Source organism: Manis pentadactyla, chromosome 5 (genome assembly GCF_030020395.1).
Source record: "Manis pentadactyla isolate mManPen7 chromosome 5, mManPen7.hap1, whole genome shotgun sequence".
NCBI lineage: Eukaryota > Metazoa > Chordata > Mammalia > Pholidota > Manidae > Manis > Manis pentadactyla.
The window spans coordinates 83,278,268-83,304,587 of NC_080023.1; the positions used below are offsets into that span (position 1 = coordinate 83,278,268).

General features: G+C 35.8%; 1 protein-coding gene across 2 annotated transcripts in view; it reads right to left on the minus strand.

Moving 5' to 3' along the window:
- EIF4E (eukaryotic translation initiation factor 4E) overlaps nt 1–16,253 on the minus strand; it is a 38,243-nt gene extending 21,990 nt beyond the window's left edge. For both annotated transcript variants that reach the window (XM_036914063.2, XM_036914062.2), the window contains exon 1: nt 16,116–16,253. In XM_036914063.2, the coding sequence (XP_036769958.1) occupies nt 16,116–16,133 (18 nt within the window). In that variant the 5' untranslated portion in view covers nt 16,134–16,253. The remainder of the gene's footprint in view (nt 1–16,115) is intronic.
- Between the last annotated feature and the right edge of the window lie 10,067 nt (nt 16,254–26,320).

Here is a 26,320-nt window from a genome sequence, read left to right on the forward strand (position 1 = left end):
GACACATCTCATAAAACAGACCATAGACCAACCTCTAAGAAAAGCACCAGACTTTCCATTTAAGCATCTCTTCACTAAGAGATAAGAATTTCCCAAATTTAAAAATAAAGTAATGATAATACTACATATAATTATCTTCTACTTACACATTTTAATAACAGAAAGAATACTAGACAGTGCAATAAAGTTGGGAAAATCAGCTGTGTTAAACATTTTATTAAATACTATGTATGGTACTAGGGAGGGAGGAGTTCCAACTAAAGTTTGCAGAGTATAGTAACTATATTATAATGACAAAAAAAGCTTTATAAAATTATCAAGCCAATACTATATAGGTTGATCCCTGCCTGCATGTCATACTGTTATGACATATCGTAAAAGTTCAGCAACTTCTGTCATTTTCAGTTGGCCTAAGCAAAAAGCTGGACATTGGCCTGAACTTAAATCTTCTTCTAGGTTAGACATAATTAACACTGTCATCTAAAAATGTCAGAGAACGAACGATCCTGGGGATGACAGGTGTTCTCCACATTACTACTCCACGTAGTTTTTCACCCTATTATGAACTGGTGACAACAAAACAGAATGCTAAGGAAAGGCACCCTAAGTTGAAACAAAAGTTCAAATAATTTTTTTAAAAAAGGAAAAGAAAACAAAGTGCACTGCAACAATTGTTTGGGTATCAGATTTAGACTGAACCAGCCAAACAAGAGACTGCGTTAACAAGATTATATAAATCAGAAATGTATGATCCAAAAGATCAGAGCAAATAGGTGGCAAGTACTCATTTTTCTTAACAATTACATGTTCAGAAACTACTTTTTACTCACCTACAAAATCACTCATAGCAGGGACTATGTCTTGACTTTGCTCACCATATAATGCCAATGATCACAGTAGTATATCAAATAGGAACTTGGTGGCTAGGTGACTTGACTGAATCAATTTAAATATTTACACAAAGTAGTTAAGGCATTAAATTTATATACAGTAGTCAACACCTTAAAAATCGCCATTTTTACCGGCATATTCTCAGCACAGTCAATCTAAGTGTTTAGATGATAATTAATATTCCTTACCCCACTATGTTAAAATTAATGATGGTCTCTGGACAGAGGGAGTCACAATGGATAGAGAAAGTAAGGATCAGTTAGGGACTGACAAAGCAGGTGGGCTTTGGGGGAGAGAGAACCAGAGAAAAGTGGGCTGCAGAGGACGGAGCCTCAAAAATCTTCTCTAAAAATCCTTCAGAGGTCCTTAGATGACCCCTACATGTTCAATGTACAACTCGGCAGGGTGGCTAGTGGAGCCATGTCTTCAGATGAACACGATCAGGAAGACTGAATTCAGAACCAGTCAGAACGGATGGTGAAAATTCTCAGCTTTCAGATTAAATCCTAGAAAGGCCATGCCCTAGGAATTAGGTGCAAAACCAGATCTGCCTAACAAATCCTAATACAATCCATGACAGGATAAAGGTAATCGATCTATAAATCAACTGCCTCCAAGAACCAAACTACATGAATAGGTAACATAATTTTGAGCCTTTTTAAATATTACTTACAATACCTAGCAAACATTACTAGAACTTACTTTGAATTACATGCAAAGAACTTTTTTAAAATGAATTATCAAGAGATTAACTTGTCCACATAAAGACATCCAGACATACCAAGATAATAGAGTTAACAAATACTTAATAGCTACAATTACTATGGCAAAACAGAAGATGGGGGAAGGAATTAAAACAATGGGAGTATTTGAAAAGGGAACTGAAATCCATTTTTAAGACTCAGACATGAAACTGCCAACCACAATGACTGAAATTAAGAGCTCACTGAATGAGTTACAACATACAGAATGCAGCAGAATTGTAGGGCCGGTGAACTCAAAGACGGGTTAATAGAAAATATTCAGACAATCACAGAGAGAAGGAAAAATAGTAAGATACACATGGAAGATGGTTAAAAAGTTCAAGGACAAGAGAAGAGAGAATGAGATAGAAGCAATATAGATATAATGACCAAAATTTACTAATCTCACAAAAACTCGAGTCATATATTCAAAAACTCAGAGAACTCCAAGTAGTATAAAAATAAACAAAACTACACCAGGATACATGTGACTCAACCAGTAAAAACTAAAGATGAAGAGATTATGTTAAAAGCAGTCAAGAAGCTAGACAAAGGACACTTTTCAGGAAAAATAATAACAGCTAACTTTAACAGAAACTATGGAAGTCGTAAGACAACAGACAGTTCTGAAAGAAAACATCAACCTAAAATTCAGTACCTACGAAAAATATCCTTCAGAATAGGAGAAGTAAAGACAAACTCAGACAGACATGATACACAATACATGCTCACATACCAGGAGGAGGTCCAAAGTAAGAAGACCACCAAAGGAAAGACTTCAGGCTAGAAGAAAAACATCCCAGATAGGAGGACGGAATTGCAAAATAGAATGAAAAGCACTGAAAAGGGCAAATTCATGGATAACTAAGTAAAAGACTACTGGTAGCTTAAAGGAGCAATAGTATTTATGGCAGCATTATTTATAATAGCCAAAATATGAAATCTATCCTATTTTATCATTTTACAAAAACATTTAGGTTAGAAATTATTCAAAAACAAAACAAAATGAAAACAAAATAGTTTTCTACCAGAGTATGAGCTGCACTGGTTTGGATCACACACTCTGGTTCCAGGTTGGAACCCCAGCTCTACCATTCACATTTGTGTAATTCTGGACAAGTTCAACACCACAGCACCAAATAATGGTAACAATATTATTGACAATCCATCTCCAGTAGCACTTCCTTGTATTCCCCCTTCCTGCTTCACTATTTTTTTAGTTGAATTGCAAAGACCAATTGTGGCCTCAATAGAAATGTAAATGCTATTAAGGCAAAGACAGCTCCAATTACCCGTCCAAGTTTCTACCCCAACATTTCTGTAAACTGAAGGCACTGCATACATCAATTAAATGAAATAACAAGCAGAAAAGTAAGCAAAGCAAGATCACAAAAGCACTGTGCTTTATGATTTCTAAAGTGGTTAACAGCAACCCTTACTTTTCAGCCAAACTGTGAGTTTTTACTCCACAGGTAACATTTACTAAAGCAGCTACTATCAAGCAATGTAATACATATTTTTATATACATAATCCCAGTATGTTATATATTTTCTCACTATTTTCCATCTTCACAGCACTGTGAAACACTATTCTCTCTCCTTGTCAAATACAAGCACTGGGGAGTTACCATGTCCTAACTGTTGTACTCTACCTTTAAATCCGAGACTGTCAAGATTCATGGGTAAGGACACTCTATGTCCTACTGTTACTTGTTTGTTGTTTCAGAATAATTACTACTAGAACTCTTGTTCATTCTCAAAAGTGCCCACAGTTGGAAAAGTCATAAATACTACCAAGGTACTCTCTCCAGGCAGCATAATCCTACATTATGTACTATGCTTTGCACCACAGGCTTGGGCTCAGCACCTTGCTTCAAATGAACATCACTGCCAATAAACTAAAAAAAAAAGGCATGATTGGAACACCTCACCCACCCTCAAAATGCACACAAAATCCCACTAGGAAAAAAAGGCAAGTAAATGCCAACTATTAATAATAGTGAGTTTATATTATTATGCAAGACAGTATATTAAATGCCTGTGTGGTGAAGAACCTCAGAAATAAAGGTACATATAAATAAAAGCCTCCCTTTTATGGATAGAAATAACTAACTCTTAAGGAGAAAAGTATTTAATACAAGTCAGATATGTAAACAGACTTCATTACTTTACTCCTTTTAGTATCCACAGTCCCCAGCTCTTTTTAGAAAGCTAGGCAGTTCCCCCAGTAACTTCCCATACATAAATTATATAATTAATACATAAGAACAAGTAGAGTCTCACCATCTGCCTTTTAAGAAATGAAAAATACGGTATAAACACTGAAAATGACTACAAATAATTAAATCAATTGATTTGGCTGTTAGTTTTCAAATATATACCTATGGTAAAGTAATACTAGCTTATCTGACATCACTCATCAGGAAAGTGCAATTGTGAATTTTGTGGTCTTCCTCACCTGTAATAAAGGATCAGGATGGCGTCCTTTCTGCCCTAAACTAAAAGTTGAAGTAGAAAAACAACATAGAAATTTAACAAAATACAAACCTTTTAAGTTTAAACCATTGGTTGAATGGAGAAATTTTTTTCATGTAAAAGCCTGTGAGATCCCATATACTAATTTTAGTTCAAAAGATGTACTTTTTAATATTCTTTTCAACTAATGTAAAATGACACCTGAACAACAACAAATACCGGAAGCTGAAGTAGAAAGGGGAAGAGCTGTGATGATTTGTACAAATTACATTGTATCTAAAAATGCTGCAGGACAGAGACTGCAATGGGTGTGGTGGGGGGACTCAACAGTAAGGGTGAATGTAGTATCCACATTGTTTTTCTTGTGAAACCTTCGTAAGAGTGTGTAACAATGATACCTTAATAAAAAAAATTTTTTTAATGCTGCAAAATTCAATAGCTGTTCAATCTAAGTAAAAATAACCTAATTACCTGACCAAAATTAACAACCAGCACTGAACCCTTAAGTGAACAAAGTTGACATTTGTTGTGCAACAACTGAAAATTAATGTTTCTGGATAGACAGCAAGTTGTATTTAACCACAATTTGCTAATATAAAAAAATCCCTACAGGCCACACTTGAATTTCTCATTATATATAGAGTAAAATTTTATAACTTAGATGCATACTTTTAACTACTAGAAAGCCCCATAAGCACCTTGTACATTTAAAATAAACTACTTCTTAAAGTAGCACTAATATTTAGCAACTGAATTACTCTGCATGTCTTATGCAGCTCAGGACAAGACTGAAAATTCAGAAAGGAAATTATGATCATAGAGATATACAAAATAAGCATGGGATCTAGAATACCAAGGCTAATGATAAAATTTTAATTTCAATGCTACTTAAAGACAAAGGCCACAAGAAGATTCATTTTTTTAAAAACTATGAAAAGATTTATAGGCTAAACATTGTTAAACACTATGTAATAGAAAAAAGTGCTTCAAAATATATCAGTAACACTAAAATGACATCAGCACAAGCATTTACACCACACAAAATTATACTGGTTCCACTAACACGGTAATTCCTATTTCAGTTATCTTTAAAGCTTTATAATTATAATTTGAAAGGAAAACATTTTAAATAATTTAACTACTACTTCTTTTTAAGTATCCTTTTAAAATTTCAAAAAGTGTAACTAAATTTAATGACACTAATTAAATGTTGGTTTAAAAAAAATCAATCTTTACATGTCACAGTTAAACAGTGGAATTAATGGAATTCTTTCTAAATCCTGTCTTTTAAAGTTCTGTAAACTAAAAGTTTAAGGCTAAAATTTTGATGTAAGTCAAGTTTTAATAAGAAAATTAGGTATGTCCTTTTATACTGCAAGTATTTAAACTACCTTTCAAAAGAAATCAATTTATATTTCACTTAAAAATTAAAGAACCAGATATAGTTAGTTTCAAATGTCCTCAGGTTTATAGAGTAGTTATATCCACTTATTGAAGTTAAAATATATAAATTCTCTTCTGTTTTGTAGTGAACCTAAAAATGCTTTTAAAAAATGATTTAAAAACAAAAGAAAAGGCACAATGAGGGATATAAGAAAAAAGAATCCACAAACAAGTAAACCAAAATATTACCAGAGAACACCTAGTTGCTCAGACTACAGATTTATTTTTATTTTCTTCTAACAGATCTAAATGTTCCAAATTCATTATAGCAAAACTACATTGAAGCCCAAACATACACCTGAGTCTACAATCTGGCTGATCAGTTGTTCCAGTGATCTGTCACTACCAGCTCACTCCAATATCACATTTTTGAAAGTTCAATGTTTTTTTGTTATAGATAAGGCCAGCTCCCCATTCCCTTTTTCTCTTTTCAAAAATGGTCTGCCAATTCTCATGTGTTTACTCTTTCAAATAAACTTCACAATCATTTTATAAGGCAGAAGCTTACAAACTTTTCTATAGAGTCAGAGTAAATATTTTAGGTTGGTGATCTTTCCATCACTTAAGTCTTTGTTTCACAACCCTTTGATGCATAAAGAGTATTCTAAGCTAGCAAGCACACAAAAGCTGCCTAAGGCCCAGCACACAGGACAGCTCCCTATTCCACTGCAAAGATTTTGGCACTTTGACTCAGTTTATATGGAATTAAGATATTAAATTCAGGAAAAATTAACATCTGTCCAGTATTAAATCTTTTTCAAAAATAAATTATGGTTCTTCATTTATTAAGTCCTCAACTATATTCCTCAGTAGAGTTGTACAGCTTTTATTTATGAATCCTGTAAATTAGCTGTTAGTTCTATTCATTCCTGGGCACTTGAAGGCACTGGCACTTTGGTACATAAATGCTGCAAATTATCACTAGGCTTATTATTCCTGGCACTTTTTGCTTAGTTATAGAAAAGCTATAACACTGTATTCTACAAGCAGAATGCAACAATAAGTTGTTTCTAAATTTTCATGGTTAAGTGTTACTTCTTTCTTTCTGTTTAGAAATTTGGTAAATTTAAGGTAAGGAAAAGCTGGATGAGCACTCAAGTGTTCCTGGCACATGATAGGTACTCAAGTGTTTGAATAAATGAATGATTCTAATTTTGTTCCTTCTCAAAAAAGAAAAGAGCTGGAATGTAGCTGGAAAAGTGGTTAACTAGATGATGTACAAACCTAGATCCTTACAGTGTCAGGAACTGGCAGCACCTTTAGAAATATGAGTGAATAAAATAAGTAAATTAAAGAGAATTCTGTAAGATAGTAACTGCACCACTGGGGGTAAGGATTTAATAATATGGGTAACTACACTAAACCTCTGTGTTGTATATATGAAACCAATATAAAATTGTATATCAACGACACTTCAATTTTAAAAAAAAAGAACTCTTTAAAAGCTATTTGGGAAGTAACTAGATCCCTCAATCCCTTCCCCCTATTTCAAGTCACTAAGATTACTGCCACACTGAGTTCAAAAAGAAAAAGAAAAGGAAAATAAGCAACTTAGAGGAAACAGGCAGGGAAAAGAAAATGCCTTTAAAAATATGAATGTATGTATGTATGTGTGTATGTATATGTATGTGTATGGATATATATATATATCCTCAAAAGGATGTTTAGAGTTTGCATGAATTATAGGAAGCTATAAAAGTGAACATTCAGAAGACCAGAGAGAGAGAGAGAAAACCTCTGGTAATTAAAATTATGAGATAAAAACAAGCGGAAAGTAAATAAAATTTCCTAGAAAATAAAGCAAAAATAGATTATGAGAACAAGAAAAATCAAGAATAAATTTCTCAGAAGTGAAGGATATGAGTTGCCATATTTAAAAAAAGTCCAATGAGTGCCCAGTACAATGTATGAAAACGTCCATACTAAAGCATGTCATTGTAAAGTGTGGACAAGGAAACAGTCTACAAATTCCCGGGGAGTGGGACAGGAACTGGTCACGTTAAAAAAAAAAACTATCCATTAGAATAATTTCTGACTGTCAACAGCTTATGATGGCTGTGAAGCAATGACTTCAAAATTCTTGAAAGAATTTTACCTCCAGCCAAACTACAGATATGATATTGTTTAGTTTGCAAGGTCTCAAAAATTTTTAACCTTCATGTACCTTTTCTCAGAAAACTACTGGAGATGTGATCTAAAATCAAACAAAAAACCAGAGGGAGACAAGGGACACAAAAGAAGGGTGCAATACAGAAATCAGATGAGCCGGAAAGGAATCAGGCGCAGTCAACAGAGATCCAAGAAAGACAGGTGTGCACCAGATATAGAGAGCAACAGTCCAGACTGGAGCAATGTGATTCAGAGTACATTCATTTGATGGCTGATTATGATGCAAGAGGCTTATTATTCTGCCCTTAAAAAAACAAACAAACAAACAAAAGGGAACACTGATTACCATCGTGTGTCTGGCTCAGACTTTTATCTATATTTAAACTCAGCTTAATCATGTGTTAACAAAGCTCCTTTTCTCTCCTTTGCGCCCTACTATGGAATAGCTAAGAAATTCACACCAGAAAAGTTCAGCTTAAAACTACTTTTAAAACAAGATAGAGTGCAGCTGACTCCCAAAGACCAGTCTCCTAACTGAAAATTCCTTGACTGGCCCACATCATAGCCGCACCAGTTAACAACTGTAGAGTCCTCCTCCCAGAACACATTCATGATTTTGCCCACTAGTTTCCCCAAAAGGGGCTGTGGTAGAAATTTCAGGAAGCTGACGCCAAACTATAACCCAGCAAAGGTGTTCAGCAAATTTTCTCTTAGGAACTTCAACTAACAGTAGCAATATTGTCATTTCCTTACACATCACCTAAGATTTTCTTTTCCAGACTTAAAATACAAAGCTGTAAGATACGATACACACACTGAAGAAACCTCTAAAAATAATGAGACTGTGAAAACCAAGGGAATGATTAACAAAGTCTGGAAATGCACAGGGGAGACCCTTAAGAAACATGGATGAAAGGTGGGGAGGCTCTAAAAAAAATTGTAGCCTGATACCCAATACAGTAGCAGAAGTACATTATTTAACTAGTAGAGTTTTTTACATTTTAATTTATTACCAAGACATTTACCTTACAGATATACTACCTCATGTATGAAATCATATTGGTAAAAGGTTATTGACCATAGCACTGAAATAGCAAGTGGTTGGAAATAACCTAAATGTCAATGAATATAGAAATAATTGCTTTAATACCAAACCATGTAATACAAATACCATCAGAAAAGTGAAAGCTTTATGTGTTGACCTGCAGTGCTCTAAAAGACATATTAAAGACATAATGTGCCAGAATAGCATATGTAGTTGGTTACCATTAATTTTTTTAAAACGATATATGTATCTGCCTGTGCATACATATGTACATATATATATATATCATATATTCACACACATCTCTGCATGGAAAAATATGAACTGACAGTGCTAATACCCTCTAATAGTGATCTGTCTGGATGGGATCAGCTTGAGGAGACTTCACTGTATACTCTCACAATGCAAAGTACTGTTTATTCACACATTTTTTTTTTAACAACATAAAGGCCACCGAACAATTGTAATTTTAGGACAATTTTGATTGTCGACACAAATGATAGTTTTTGAAAATTTTTAATACAGTGAGTAGTTTTTCTAGGATAAAATTAAATAATTTATCCAAATAAACTGGTCACATCCAATGGTAACTTACAAAGTTGAGCCAAATGCAAGATGCATATTTGTATACACCAGAATGTCTGGATTCTAAAGCTGTATTGTCCAGTGTGGTAGACATTAGCTACATATGAAATTAAATTTCAAGTAATTAAAAATACACTTAATTGAAGTTAAAGTTTAAAATTCATTTCCTTGGCTGGATTAGTTACATTTCAAGTGTTCAATAGCCATGTGTGGCTCGTGGCTACCACATTGGACAGCACATATATAGAACACCTCCATCGTCACAGAAAGTTCTCTTGACAGCCCTCTAGAAGAATCCTCAAAAAACTGGTTCACAATGGATGCTTTGGAGAGCAGAAATAGGTGGCTGGAGAATACAGGGAAAAGGTACGTTTTTCACACTAATAAAAAATGAGTTTGGCTTGTGCCAGGCAACATTCTTAATGTTTCATGTTAACTCAATCCAACTGTACTTCAATATAATGTAATGTATTTCAACATAATATATTGAATATTGTAATTCAATGTTTCCTCTATAATCCTAAATATTTTATTTAATGCATTTAAAAAACATTATTCTGAGAATGGGGCTGAAAGCTTCACGAGATTGCTAAAGGTATCCATTTGATTTTGAACCATGAACATGTTATTACTAATTCAAGAAAAAAACTATAAAAAATTATCTATAAATCAAAATCCAAGAGATTTTACAATCCTAAATATCAAAAAATAAAGTATACATGTCCAAATTGGGGTGGAGAAAAAAACATCACTCCTCACCCACCATGCCACTGCACATAAACTATCTATCTGGTACATCATTTCAGAGAAATGATTTTATATTTAACTTATAATTAATTTAAAATTTGTAATCGATGTGTATAATGATGACCTATGTATCAATTTTATCCTTAAGACAGGAGTTTTACTGAAGATGAAGAGTTGGGCTTTTTAGTTTTGGCTGAATTTGAGTTCCTTTTCTGAACAGAATAGCAACAAAGCTTGGGGTCAGGACCTGGGTTTGAGTTCTAGTTCTTTCAGGAACTATACGACCTTCATAGAAAAAAAGAAATCAGAATGCTTGAAATATGAATTTCTCACCTATAAAATGTTTTATCTGAAGATATTAAAAGGATCAGGGAAAAAAAAGAAAAAGAAAGGACTTAGATTTTATCTTTCCATTAAAATATTAAATTTTCTTGCTTTAGTTAATACTTGAAGTTATCAGACCTGTGATTACATACTGACCTAAGATGACCGTATAAAACTCTGTAAGAATTTTTTATAGCAATATTAATATTAATTTACATGTTAAAATCTTATTGGCTGTCAATGTAATGAACAGAGCACGGAAAAATTAATTTCTATACAGCATTTTGTAATATTAAGTTCAAAATATACAACCAAAACATGCAAATGTACAGTATAGTCTTAAAGATAATTACATGCAAAGCCATGAGTTTTAGAGAAATCTTACAGTCTTATTACTACCTTCTGCAAACAATTTAGCTTTTAATACTAGCAACATATTACAACTGAAACTTTTTCAAAACTGCTTAGTTCTTTAATAGACATTTCACCAAAATTAGCACAAGTACAAAGATAGCCAAAAGCAAATTCAAATTTTCAGATTTTTTAAGACTTACTACACTGGTTTCACTTGCAAAATATTTTAACTGGTAAATTGATAAAGTCCAGAAATCAAATGAGAAAGGGGAGAAGGGACATGGCCGTTCACTTTCTTCAGAATCCTACCTCAAATTTCTGGACCAGTTTAAAATATAACTACTTGTTTTGTTATCAAATTCACAGACCTCAGATACACTCTGGAAGGTGCTCTTTTCCTATGGTTCTGTGCTTTAGTTATCGGTTATCAAACACTGCAGTACAACAAAGCCGAAAAACAAATGTCCACACACTTTCTGTAGAGCAGTATCAAAATATCTAGTAAGTTTAACAAATTAATCATTCCAAGTCATACAAGGAAAGCACATTACATGCCTACTGAAAATACTGTCATGGTGAAGAACACATACTGTGCAACTTGGCTGCTTTAGTTTGAACTCCACCCCACCACTTATTAGCTGTGTTATCTTGGGCTAGTTAGTCACACACAGTTACTTAATTTCTGTGCCTTGGTTTCCTCATCTAAGAAATAACACCTACCTCACAGGGCTGCTGTAAAGATTAAACGATAATACATGTAAAGCACTTAGTGTGGTGCCTGACATAATAAGTGCTTTATGTTGATAAGGAATAAAGATCTGCCTGCATATTATTTATTATCAGTGTTAGAGATTGTGTTTAAAAGGTCATTTTTATTTTTAGTCAGTTGCTTAGAACTCTAACTGCATATACTTGGAAATTCAATGCTGTTTAGATTTGTCATAATCCCACAGAAACGTAACTGAACCCAGTGGACTAAACTACAGCTTCCCACTCTTCCTACAGGAGAAAAGTTCCAACTGGGAAAACAAAACAAACCCTTATTTTTCTGACCACACTGTTAGGTTCTAGAAGTGATGCCCTTTTATTTTCTCCAGACAGGAAAAAGGACTTTTGAAGGAACACTAGTGATTTTTAGGGTAGGGATAGGAGTAGGAAGAGATTCTGAGGGTTGCAGATCATAAGCTTTGCATTTCTTGCTAAAAGCCAAGGATTGGTCATCAAAAGCCCACAGTGTGAAATTCCTAGCAAAGACAGGAAGAGATGAGTACAGCTGATCCTTGAACAATGTAGGTTTGAACTAAGCAGGTCCACTCATATGCAGATTTTTTTCAATAGATACATTGGAGATTTTTTTCAGAGATTTGCAACAATTTGAAAAAACATTTTTTCTCTATTTTACTTTAAGAATACAGTATATATTACACATAACATACAAAACATGTGTTAATTGACTATGTTATCTGTTGGGCTTCCAGTAAATAGTAGGCTATCAGTAGTTGTTTTTTGAGGAATCAGAAGTTACATGAAGATTTTTATTTCATGGGGGGTCATCACCCCAACCCCTAAATTGTTCAAGGGTCAACTGTATACATGCACGTGGGTACACCTGCATGCAACAAATTCCTGGAGTATTAACTTTACCTAACTCTTTGCAACTGACAAATTGTCACTTTAGATACTGCCTTTGAAAATCAAAATCACTGCAAGGTATCTTAGTCCCACTTTTCAGCTAGACTTAGAAATTTCAGTCTTCAAAGTCAGAGATATTAAAATTAGACTATAATCCATGCTTTCCACTTCTCAAAAAGTCTATGACAAAGATTAACTCACAGGTATCAGAAGAGCAAGGAAATTTCCAGTAGAAGCAGGGAAGGAAAAGTAGAAATTACCACTGCTGCACAATTATTTCACACGCTCCTTGTATGTCCAGAACTGCTGGGACTTCTACAGATTCTTAACGTCATAAAAATTAAACAAGAATTTTTTCTAATTTCACCTCGAATTTTCTGTCCAAATTGGATTAAGCTTACATTAATTCATTTAACATTTTATTCCCTGCAACCTCAGTGTGTAAACTTTGTGTTTCTAAACTGGATTTCTCTAAGTCAAATAATTATGCATAATACTAGTACAAAGTATAAAATGAAGTGAAATTTGGAATATAACACCAGAACCAAATGTATCTGGTTTACGAATGAACTTCGACATATGTTCTGGGTTCTAGCATTAAAGTTAAAACATGTATTAATTTGCAAGTTCTGTTTGTCAATCAACAGTCTTTGGTTAATAAAAACCACTGAATTATGTAACAACATTATTTGTCAATATGTATTTAAGCCTTAATTTTATAAACACTTTGCAATACAAAGCATGTTCTAAAGGATAAAAATGGAAACATTGGATCAGTTGACCATCCAAGTTGATTCCACTTATGAAATTACTGTATAGTTTTAAAAACTCAAGAAATACAATGTAAAACAAGTAAATCATACACCTTTAGTGTAAAGAAACCAAAACTTCTTACCTTGAAAAGAACTACAAGTCAAAAAAAAAACACGCCAATAACGAAAAATGCATAATGAAGATAAAGCTGTACGGCCCACTAGAGGCAGGATGGCCTGGGAAAACTGCCTTGCCATCTGTATCACTCACCAACATCAAGTCTAATTTTAATCTAGCCACACGGTCTAGTTTTGATCTAGCTACAATTCAAATGCCAAAAGGAAAGTACTGTTTATCCCAATGCCCAAAATTTTGCCATATTACCTATAAAGAGGTAAAATGCTTTCTTTAATTTGCCTTATCAAGATCTCAACCAATTCAGTATTTGTTAGGTCACATTTTAATGTAACTGAACTCATACAAACACACACTTGAGGAAAATCACATATCAAATTGAAAACGATTGATATTTTATATAAATTCCATAGATAAAAATTCCCCAAATGCCGATGAAAAGTGGGACAAGCAGAAAAAAACTCATGGCTATTTAAATGCTTACTATGCCCAGCAGAAAAAGCAATAAGGAAACTCACAAGCTAGTTGAAATGGCAATGAACAAATTTGCTTTTTGTAGGCTTCAGTAGGAATACTTTAATTACACCCAATACTATTCAGCTGTTGGAAAAAAAATCCCACTATTTGAAACTGTCAAAGAGAATTCTAAATGACAAACCTGTGGTCAAGGGAGCACTGAAAGTACTAAAAATTTGCATTTTCACTAAAAATGAACACTTTGGTACTACTTTACATACATCCTCAAATTACAATAGTTTCTTTCAATCTGGCTTTCCACTTTCATAAACTTTAGGTTTTTAGGTTTCCCTCCTCCCCAAGTTTAAATGCAGTATCCAGATTTCCCCGGGTCAGCACTAGAATGAAGAATATACCATATCACTGACCACATCGCTGGGAATTAAGCTACTTAAGTTTACAACCAACAAGGTATGGAATTATATCTTACATAATTTTGTATTCTAAAGAACACCTGGCACAACATCCTAAACATATCAGGAACGTATTATTTACTCAAAAAAAATAGCCCTTCAACACTTTAGTTTTGTTCCTTGCTGCTGAAATAAAACTGCATAGCTTCACAAAATCCAAAGGACCTATGTTACTGAAACGTCACAGAACACACGATTGTTTTATTGTTTAGACGTTTTAGCCTTGCCCCTATTACCAGCTGTAATGTTTTTAATGATGCTGGTACAGTGGGAAGAACAGATACAGTCAAAAAGTGAACATCAGAACCTGTTAAAAGCATTTTAAGGTAAAATTTTAGACATGTATTCTACTTGTATTAGCAACTTAAAAAAGAGTTCTGCTGTCAACCTAATTTCCAAGAACATAAATGAAACTGGTATTAATACAAGAACAGTAATCAGACTTAAATTCTGGCAACAAGCTAAGGATAGTTTACACCAATGTAGTGAAACGTAAGTCTTTCTGTATGCTGTACATACATCCATGACTACTTTTTGATCGTTAGAAAAGTCTTTAAAAAGTCAAAGCAAATTGGTGAGCGATTATCAAAATCACAAACTACCATTAAAGATACATAAAAATATCTAGCAACCACGGTCTAGAACTGGTTCTAGAGTGTCAAAGGTTTTCTGATTTTTTATATACTCCAGTATGCCTCTAAAACAGTATCACTTAGAAATGTGACGTTCCTAAAACGGCAACACAGGCCTAGAAGTTTCAGTGAGCCAGTGCCGTCAAACCCAAAATATGACAGTTACCCTGCGCTCTTCTTGCGGCGGTAACTACCAACTTTCTGCTCTGGGATCGGCTTGCTTCAACCAAGTTTAAGATGGTGCCTAAATTGAGAAGAAAACCGGTAGAAGGCATAAAGATAAAATAATCAAATGGAAAATTAATTTTAAAAGTTAAGTTCCTATTTCCAAAATACTGTGTCTTATAAATCTTCCAGACGATAAAGGCTCGTTGGAATTGATGGATCAAGACCAATCACATTCTCAGAGGCGTGCGCACTGCGCGGAACGGATGAATGAATGGAAGACAGGCGCGTGTGAAATGCAGCAGGTCCAGCCGGCAACCAGACGGGCAGCAGCGATCCGTAGGCCTCGCTCCTCCCCCTTCGGTCCTCCATGACAGCCCAGTCTCAAGCATGGAGGGGCGAGGACAATGTGATCCCCCTTCGCACCACGACCACCCTTCATCCTACTCTAAGAGCTTCCCCGCGCAACCTGGGGTTCTCCTCCACCACGCAAACCTTTCTCGCCTCCCCGGCCGCCAATCCCGGCAACTCTCGGGCGCGCTGGAGCACCACGCGCTCGCCCCTCTCGGCTCCCCTCGGCGAGGTCGCAGCTTCTCCGCGCGTGCTGCGACACCCCTCCCGCCAGCCCACCCTCCGGCAGCGCGCGCCCACGGGCTCCCCCGCTTACCGAGCTAAAGAAGGCCTGCGCGCGCCCCGCACACGAGCCCCTGGGCTGGAGCACCGGAGGGAGCGAGGGAAAGGCTGCCCCGGGGCTCCCTTTGCATCTCCTTCCAGGCCGGCTCGCCGCCCACCCTCCCTGCGGAGCGTGGCGCCCGCTCGGAGTCAGCCCCGCGCCCTCCTATTCCGAGACCCAGGCCCCAAACCCCTTGCCCAGGGCCCCGATCACCCTCCACCCCAGACCACCTCTCAGCTACGCGGGCGCCGCGCCTCTCCCCCAGCTCCCCGGCCCCCACCGGAACGTGTGCGCTACACGCCGCGGCGGCCAGGCTGCCAGGCACCCCCTGCTGCCCGCGGGGAAGTCAGGCCCAAGAAGAGGGGGAGGGCCGGCGAGGGGTAGCGTGCGCGCTGGGAACGCCGTCCCGCGAGGTGCCCGTGTCCGAAGGGAGACGGAGCGCAGGGGCCGGTGGGGGTAGGGGCCAAAGGCAATACTCACCGGTTCCACAGTCGCCATCTTAGATCGATCTGATCGCACAACCGCTCCTGAAGGGGGGTGAGAGGAAAAAAATGAGGTTCAAACTGGATTGGCTGGCTACCGTCCACGTGATGAGCTTGTCCGTTTGGCCCTGGAGGCGTCTGCGCAAAACTAGGGCTGCGTGAGTTTCCAGAGGCTTCTGGGAAGTGAAGTCTTTCTGTCTGTCTCTGTCTTTTTTTTTTTTAAGTGCAAAGAAGTTTAAAAAAAAATAGTCACGTGGTTGACGGGCAGGGTGGGCCTTTCGCGCCGCCGACGGTCGCGTGCTGGAGGTTGGTTTTCAGTCCCCACTCTTCCGCCTGGATAGCTGCTTGTCGCATTTACTGCCAGGCACGCTCGCTGTGCCTCTTGTCGCCCTGTCCTCCCATCTTCGCTGGCAAGTTGGGAACTGCAGGCTCAGCACGCACAATAAGGCTTCATTTGCTTAGTTGAGCTTCTAGGACAAGTTGCCAATATGTTTATTTAATTTTCCTTTGACTTCCCACCATTTTCTTAGTTTCAGAAAAGGGAGGCGATGGCGCGTCGTTGGTTAAGCGATCGACCCGCCCCCGTGCCCCGGCTCCGCTAACTCTGGTGGTCACTCCTTGCCATCACTGCGAAGAGGCGGCGAATCGCCCACAGCACTTCTAACCACCTGCCACAGGTTGGGGGACGGGAAGCGCACGCCTCAGCTTTTCCTATCCCAAATCCTGAGATTAACACCTCAGAGCTAGCTAAATCTGGCGTGGAAGTTCTGTCCACTATTCTGCTTTAATGTAAACGGAAGTAGCCTAAGTCCAGGTGCCAGCCAGGGAAGCCACTCCGGGCTCCGCTGACTAAGCCCTGGACTGACCGTCAGGAGTCGTTAGGCCGGGTCAACGATGACTCAACGTTGACTCATTCTCCTTAGGCGAGTGACTTAAACATTCAGTGCCTCAGCTTTTTCATTTATGAGCAACAGATACTACACCTACCTCACAAGGGTGTGCTGTGGTCGTGATTGTAACCAGCTTTGAAAATGCATGGGACTCTTTATAATAAGCAACTTTGTGCCTTCCTAAGGATCAGCTGCTTCTCCTGCTGTTTTTTTTAAACAATGTTTTAGATGTTTTTGTTTATTTTGTTACATTATCATGTACACCAATGAAAGTTTAAAGTTTCGAGACAATCTTTTTCTTTATAACTGTAGCTACCCTTGGTAGAGGTTTTAATTTTGAGGAAAATACAACAATCACTGGCAATTAGAAATTTATCCCCACACATCCTACATTTCCTTTCTAAGATACTGTACTTTCAGTTCTCTACAGTGATATTCTGTGCAGTCTGGTTATTAATACAACAAATAGAACTAAAGAAATCTAGTAGAGTGCTACTACTATAAGGCTCTAAGGAGAAAGACATATCATTACAATTTTCCCTACTTCTGAATGTTAACTTTCAGAAAAATTCCGGAAAAATCGGTATAAACAGATTACCTGTGCCTGTGTGCTTATATAGTGCTGCTGATGTCCAGGGGTGTGTCAGACCTATTACTGAGTACATAATGGTTGCTTGAGTTGACTAACACATAATTGAGGCTGTATAAGAATTCAAAAGCATTGCCTGTTCATATGGTTTGGTTTACCTGGCAGAGGTGATTAACAAAAGCTTTTGTACAGCTTTTGTACAGTCAGCTTACGCTACTAGATTTAAAGAAGATGGAATTCTTAAAAAGAGAATGGATAAATGGATTTCTACTTTGAGAGACTGTCAACTGTTACTTAAATTATCCAAAGGAATTAAGTCGATCTCAGTGGTATTTTCTGTTGGTCAAGTTAGTATCTGGTTATCAACTTTGAGGAGATAGCATAAATGTACTATTTTTTGTGATGCTGATAAGTAATGGAACAAAGAATTGAGATTTCAGTCCCTATTTGGAACTTAAAGGCCAGTGATGTTCTTAAAACTTTTTTAAATGATAGCTTCTATTAACTTTTTCTTGATCAAAAACTCCCAACTTTTGTCAATCATCCTAGTACTTCTACAATATTCGTATATGCTCCTATTCTTTATAGCTTAATTTATATGCATTTTTGTATACTTTGTTGTGTGTGTTTTATGGCATATTGATATGCCTTTGCCTAGTATCACCATTAGATTCTACCATGTCAAAGATTTAGTGATTAAGTTTTTATTTATGTAAGTGGTGGGCTTTGTTTTTGTCAATCTGAAATATACAGAGGAGAAGTTTTATACTTTATTTTCTTTATTAATCTAGAGAAAATTACATTTGTTACTACCATTTTCATGCTTATACTTCAAGAAAAGAAAGTAGTAAAAAGACATATGAAATGGGATATGGTATTGAAATACTATTTTACTTAATCAACTCACCTAGTTAATACCTAACTAATGGCCCAGCATAGTGTCATATTAATGATTATTTATAAGCCTGGAATGACTGATTATCACTTAGACTCTGTAAATAGTATGAGCTTTTCACTATATAATGTATTCCTCAAGCTGGTATGTTACTACATGTCTTTATCGATTTAACACATAGTAAAAGGCTTTAAATAATTTGATAGAACATATCAGTTGTTTTTATCATGTATGTAACTCTTTGCCATTGGAATTTTATTTAGGTTTTCTAGATAACCAAAGTAATTGTGCTGGTGGGCATTGTTCAGCTACTGTTCAAACTGATCACATCTGCTATGATCGACCCCCCAAAAGTATTACTGCTGCATGGTCTAGGATTTTTTTTAAACCTTGTGGGGGGGGGGGAAATCCTTGGAATTTTAAACATTCTGTTTATATTAGATGACTTTCTTAGTCTCTGATCAATATTAAGCAACCATTTTGCTTCAAATGAGTAAGGTTCTGAGAAAGAAGATATGAAATTGGGTAATAAATGACCCTTAATATTGCAGTGTTGGGTATCATTTTAGATATCATCCAAACCAACCTCTAAAAACACTAACTTTTTAAGTAATCTTATCTATGATCTTTTTAAAATTGGTTAGACTTTATACTCCCTTTTTAAAAAATTATTGTTGTCACTTTCTGCAGAGATACTAGTTTAGGAAAGACCTAAAATGATGGCTTCTAACAGGATAAATAATCTTTTGAATTACAATTGTATTGTTAAGTATTTAAGAGCATGAGCTCTGGTGTGTAATTATCCAGGTTCATAATCCCAATTCTCCTGCTTACTGTGTGAGGACAGGCAGATTTGTCATGCCTCATTTTTGTCATGATTAGATGGGCATAATAATAGTCCTTATTTTATATGGTTAGTATGAGAAATAAATGAGTCAATCCATGTAACATACTTAGAATAGTTCTTAGAACATAGTAAGCTATAATTACCATGATGTAATATTATATTAACATAAATTTCTTATTTTTACATAGTAAGCTATAATTACCATGATGTAATATTATATTAACATTAATTTCTTATTTTTACTTTTTACTATAGTGTAATATACTTAAGAATTCTTTTATGCAGAGAAAAAACCCCAGCCTATGATCTTTAAGGATATTCCAAGCTTCCAAAGTCCACTAATATTTACTAATTCCTATAACATACCAAGTATTTTTCATATCAATTACTTCATTTGACCTTTACAACAATTATGTGGATTAAATGTTATCATGCCCGTTTTATAGATAAAGAAACAGACTCAGTAAAGTTATGGTACACATGCAAGTTCACATAGCTAGTGATGACCTGGAATTTCAACTCAGTTCTCTTGACTCCAAGATTTCTTCCTCCACACCACAGCTACTTTTCTCTGATAGTTTCTCTCAAATGCCTGTTTCTCTTCAAAGGACTTCTAATACTAAGTTCATTCATTCAGGAAGTACTAAGTTAGTAAGTAATGGGATATGTATAATCACTGACAGATATTTAAAGGACATGGGAAGGCTAGGCACTTCCTTCCTGAACTGTAAAACCTGCTAGGCATCCTAAGTCATAGAATATAAATATTTCAGTATCCATACCATAAAGTGTGACTAAGAACCAAAAGGGTACTGCTAACGAGCACAAAAACAAGCTTTCATTCACCTAATGAATGAGGCAGTCACATAGTTTCTTCCCTCATTTCATTCAGATCTCTGTTCCAATGCCATCTCCTTAGAGAAGACTGCCATAACCACCTTATCTACATTAGCATGCCCATTACTCTTTATTCCCTTACCCTGCTTTATTCTTCCTCAGACCACTTCATGACTCTAGCTCTAAACATGATATTATATTAAACATTGTTTAATTAAGCATTGGTTGTCTTCACTAATAAAATATCAGCTTTTTTGATGATTTTTAAGGTAGATCACTAATAAATACTTAGGATAAACCCAAATCTAATTTTAAGAACTACACAAAAGTCTAGCCTCAGGAATAATAATGTAGCAACTAGGAAAATTACTATATGCCAGGCACCATGTTAAGCAGTTTACATACACTGATAATAACCTAATTATATCTTCAAAACAACATTCTCAGATAGATAAGGAAACTGAAGTTAAAAAACTTTACAAAAATACAGTTCTGTCTTCAGGGCTGTTAACACTATACTGACAGTTATTGACTAGATTGTAATTGGATGGCTTACTAAGAAAGATCATAGTATGAAATCAATGAGAAAAATATTCTGCAGAGAGTACATGAAATATTCATGTAAGTTGTATGTTGGGCCAACAATAAGGTACTTCCCCAAATAAACTTAATTTACCTTTTAAAATTGAAATTAGGAAAAAATATGTGGAATGAGAGTAATAGATATAGAATAACCCACAAAACTGTAAACACCCAAAATTCAGATATTTGGGTGGAACTTCAGGGAAGCATGACTGGATTTTCATTGCTACATGCATAAATAAGTGTCTGCACTAAATTTGTCTAAGGAAAGAAAACTATGGGTGGTAGTTGGCCTGCTTGCCATCTATAAAACAAGAATCTAGAATGACAGTATTTGATGGTTTATCTCTAGCATTGTTTTGGGGACAGGGTCCCCTGGCACAAAAATATGGATCATTGACCCTCATTGGAAATGGTTTTTTGAGGACATCTACCACTCACCTAATTTGCCTTGTTTTGATTCCAGGTTCACCAAACAACCATAAGATAAATATATCTTCCCATACTGATTAGTTTGTACGAATGTAGGACTGATATGGAAACATAAATATCCAGACCACAATAGAGATATTGCTCACAGTCCTTTTTTTAAATGATACCAAATATTTTAGTTTGTTATAATTATGCTCTATGAGCTTGCCTAAGGGAAAGTTACCCCTGTGGCCTAGATTTTCTCTGTGTCCTCAGATTGTGACAATTCTCTGAGGAAATGCCCATCTATAGGAACTGTCTGGATGACTAATCAGCCTTGCCCAGGGCTTGGCCATGTGCCGTTCTACTCCAACTGCATCCTTCAACACTTGTGAATCAGGAATTTTTGATTCACCTGCCTCCAAACTATTATTCTAATTTCAGAGTTTTGAGAGGTACCAATCCTTATTCAGAACATTGCTTAAAAACATGGGATGCATTGCAGATTCTCGGATATGACTCTGTTTCAAGTAGCTAATAGGAAAACATGATTATTGTTTATAAAAGTAAAAAATAATAGTGATAATAATCCAAGAGAGTCATTTATATCTCTTGAAAAAAATGAGAAATCACTAGTAAAGGCTTTCTATTTTTTTTCTTTTTATTGGCAAATAAAATATACATGTTTAATGTGTACAACTTATATAGAGATATACATATGAATTATATATATATACTTACACAAAGATTGTAAAACAATGACCACAGATAAGATAATCAATACATCCTTTAGCACAGCTGGTACTATTTTTAAAGGCTTTCTATTTGTGGGGGAACTTTTGTCAGTTCTACGGATGCATTTACTGCAAAGTGACCAAAAGCATTCAGAGCTCTGAAATGCAAAGTTAGGAAATAAGAGTATGTATCATTATCAGTACCTGAGATTATCAAATTTTAAGAAGGGAAACAGTTTGGTCCTGATGTGTGTATTAGCAGACTGGATGTATTTAGCTTGTAAAAACTGACTTCTGGGAAGCAACAAAATACCATGCTGGGCTGATTTATGGAACAAACTTGTTAGTTTAATTGCCAGGCAATTTATGGGAATGGCACCTTAAAAAAATAATCTGATCATGCTTAAAATTTCTTCCTTATATCCTTATCTGCTTTCCCAACCACTGCATGAGAATTTACTCAGACGAGAGTTAAATTTTACAATGAAATAAGATGGCAAGATGAGTACATATGATCTTATCTCTGTATGAGAGATTAATATTTACATTTGGAAGGAGATATTTGGAAATATATAGGAAAATATCAGCATTATTATTAAAATTGAAAACCAATTATTGGTGTTTGGGGAAATTACTGTTTTATAATTACAAAAACGATTAGCTACATGTAATGCTTGAAAGGCAGAGCAATCAACAGTACTTGACTAAAAATATTGAAAGCATTTAAATATTTTAGCTTATTTTATTTTTTGTCTTAAAAAGGAATGTTAGTTACATTGTATGTCAACTGTTCTACCATAAAGCTGTTTTGTTTTGTTTTTAAGCTAAAAAATGGAATGTTAAATATAGGGAGTTGCTACTTTCTGAAATTGCCTAGTGGGTAAAAGTATTTAAAATACTGATAGACTTGGAATTATATTGTTGTTTGGAAAATTAAATCAGATATCTGATAAAAGATAAGATTAAAAGCCTAGTGCTTAGCTCTGTTAAAAGAAAATCACACCCAAATCCAGAGGTGAATTAGCTTTATTATGTTTGCTTTTTAACTTGGAGATAGACTTTGTTATTCACTTTGGGGATGGAAAAACAGCTAAATTGGTTTGAATCTACAAACTAAACTTTTGTTTTTCAAAATGGTTAAGGAAACTTGGAGCAGAATTTGGAATTTAAGAAATTATTTTAGTACTTTTATTGTTATTTTTTATTCTTTCCCTTAATTTTTTAAATGTATTGAATCATATTCAGTGGTTTCATTTTAAACACAATACAACATTAGAGAAAAAGCTTTTTTATAAAAGGAAAATCTCTTCTATTACCCTAATATATCCATATGCCAGTACTTTATACTTTTACAATTATAGAGCAATACAATTTTGGACTCCGCATTTTTTTAAACAATATCTTATTGCAAATATTTTGGACATTGGTTACAGACTGGATAACAATTTTAAACATTTTACTTTGAAAAATTATTGAACAGTTGCAATGTAAACTCCAACAAACCCTTCTAAATTCACCAGTTGTTAACATGTTGCCTTGTCTCATTATTTCTGAGCCATTTGAGAGCAAGTTGCAGACATAATGATCTCTAAATACTTCAACATGTTCCCCCTAAGTACAAAGACATTTTCTTACAGTCATAATACAATTAATGAAATCAGAATATGTAATACTGATTCATACTTTTATTTAAAACATAAATCATCTGATATTCCAATTTAGCCAACTGTTTCAATAATCACTTTTACTGATTGTTTTTTTCAATCCACAATCATGCATTCATTGCATTATTTGTCATGTCTCTTCAGTTTCCTTTAATGGAACAGTTCTTCAGTTTGTCTTTTGAAACACTGACACTCTGATAATTAAGGAGCATTGTTCTGAAGAATATCTCTTTTTTGGTTGTTCTGATTGTTTCCTTATGACAGTTTAACACTGGATGACAAGATTATTGAGCCCTTGTTATGTTGATGATAACACTTCTGGATTTGGGCATTTTGGGCAGAAATACTGCTAAGTAATATGGGATCCTCCCTAGAGTATCAGATCAACAATGGTAACACTAGTGGCTCCAGAACATCCACTGAGTAAATATATTACAATCCCCTACCCAATTCTCCCAATTACATACTCAGGTTACTTCCAGTTTTCTCATATATATATGAATAATGCTCCAGTGCATATATGCATATTTCATATTTTAGATGACTCTTTCAGGATAAATTTTGAAGCAATGGAATTAAATGCTTTATAGGATACAAACAAAATTTTTACTTCTTACACATTTTGAAATTCTCATTGCTCTTCAGAAATGTTGTGTCAACATACTTAGGTCACAACATCAGGTCACAACAAACTTAGCAGCATTGGGTGTTAAGAAGTATTAAAAGAATATATTGCTAATGATATTTATCACTGGTTTCCATATTTATTTATTCATAGCCTTTACAATTGTATCCCTACTTTTTATTTTGGAAATGTTTTAATCTACAAAATGTTGAAATAGTACAATAAATACCTGTAAACCCTTTATCTAGATTCTCTACTTTTTAGTCTTTGAATCAGTAAGATTGATAAGAATATTTGTTATTTGAAAAGTGCATAGCAGCCAATGGGGCATGGCCCTCAGAATTATGGAAATGGTTATTAAGACATGGAATCTCCAGGTGCAAAATATGTGGGCAGCCAAGAAGGGTAGTATTTGATTTGTACCATCAGAACAATCAGTGATGGATGACAAGAAGGCCAAAGGGAGTTTTACCAATAAAACCTCACAGTCTTTTGTTCAACTCCTGCACCTGAGCCAGTTTTCAGACCCAAAATCCATTAACTGAAGGAGATGGGTACCTTGGAGAAAGGAACCAAGTCCAGTAATGAGAAAAAGATTTTCCCAGTCCTTCCCCAAATGGACCTATGGCCATTTATTTGGGAACTTTAGAAAAGGAATAACTGTATATTTCTAATATTGTTGGACTCAGGCTGACTTTATATTGATACCCAGAGTCCTGAAGCACCCTCCTGGCTCCCCTCCTAGAGTGAGGGTCTATGGGGTTCAGGTAATAAATGGAATCCTGGTCAGGGTCTAGCTCACAGTGGGTGCAGTATATCCACAAACCCACCTGGTGCTTATTGTGCTATTCTGCAAATGTATCACTGCAGAAGACAACCGGTAGTTGGAACCTTGGCCCTTGGGAAAGGAGGTGTATCATAGTGGAGAAGGTCAAGTGAAAACCTCTGAAACTGTTCCCATATCTCTGGGTAGGATGTTAATAATTAGTACCACTCCAAAAACTCAAAAGGATTCAGGGATGGTGGTTTCCATCATATCTTAACTTAATCTGCAAGTCTTGCCCATGCAAAAACTGGATAGATCCCTTAAGAATGACATTAGACTATTAAAATTCAACCAAGTGGAAACCCCAATTGCTATTGCTGTAGCAGACACAGTATCTTTGTTATAGAAATTAACATAGCTTCAGTACATGGTATATATCCATTAATTTGGTGAAATTTCTTTTCCATCCCTATCTAAAATGGAAATTAGAAAAACTGCATTTATATGGATAGGGCAGTACACATTATAATCTTGCCTTTGGGCTATGTTATATAATACAGTATATTGTATGCTTTTGTCATAATATGATCCAGTGAGGTTTTAAACAACTGGACATGCTACAAAATATCACATTGACCCACTATACCAATGACATCATTCTAATGAGCCTAGGTGAACAAACATGAGCTAACACATTGGAGACTTCGGTCAGACATATATGTGCACCAGACGATGTAAGATAAACTCTATGAAGATTCAGGTGCCTGCCACATCAGTACAGGTTTTAGGGGTCCAATGGTCAGGGGCATGCCAGGATATCCCATCCAAATTAAAAGACCAGTTATTTCGTTTCACACTTCCCACAAAAGGAAGTACATCAGATATGCCTCTTCAGATTCTGGAGGCAGCATATTCTACTTCTGAGATCAAGGGATAAGAAAGGCTGCTAGCTTTGAGTATAGCCCACAGGAGAAAGGGCTTTGAAGCAGGATGGGATTTGAAACAGCCCTACCCCTTCGACCACATGACCTGGAAGACTTAAGTTGTTAGAGGTATTGGTGTTGGTAAAAGATGACATGTGGAATTCTTGGCAAACCCTAGTGGGATAATCACAGTGCAGGCCTCTGGGGTTCTAAAGCAAGGCCATGCCACTTTCAGCAGAGAAGTTCACTCCTTTTGAAAAACAATTTGTGCTAGACCCTGGTAGAAGGGAGTACTTGACCACGGGACACCAAGTGACCCCATGGCTGCAACTACCCATAAGGAGCTGGGTTCTGTCAGACTTATTCCACCAAGTCACAAGGTTGAGCAGCCTAACAATGATTTATTATGACATGAAAGTGATACATCTGGGATCCAACAT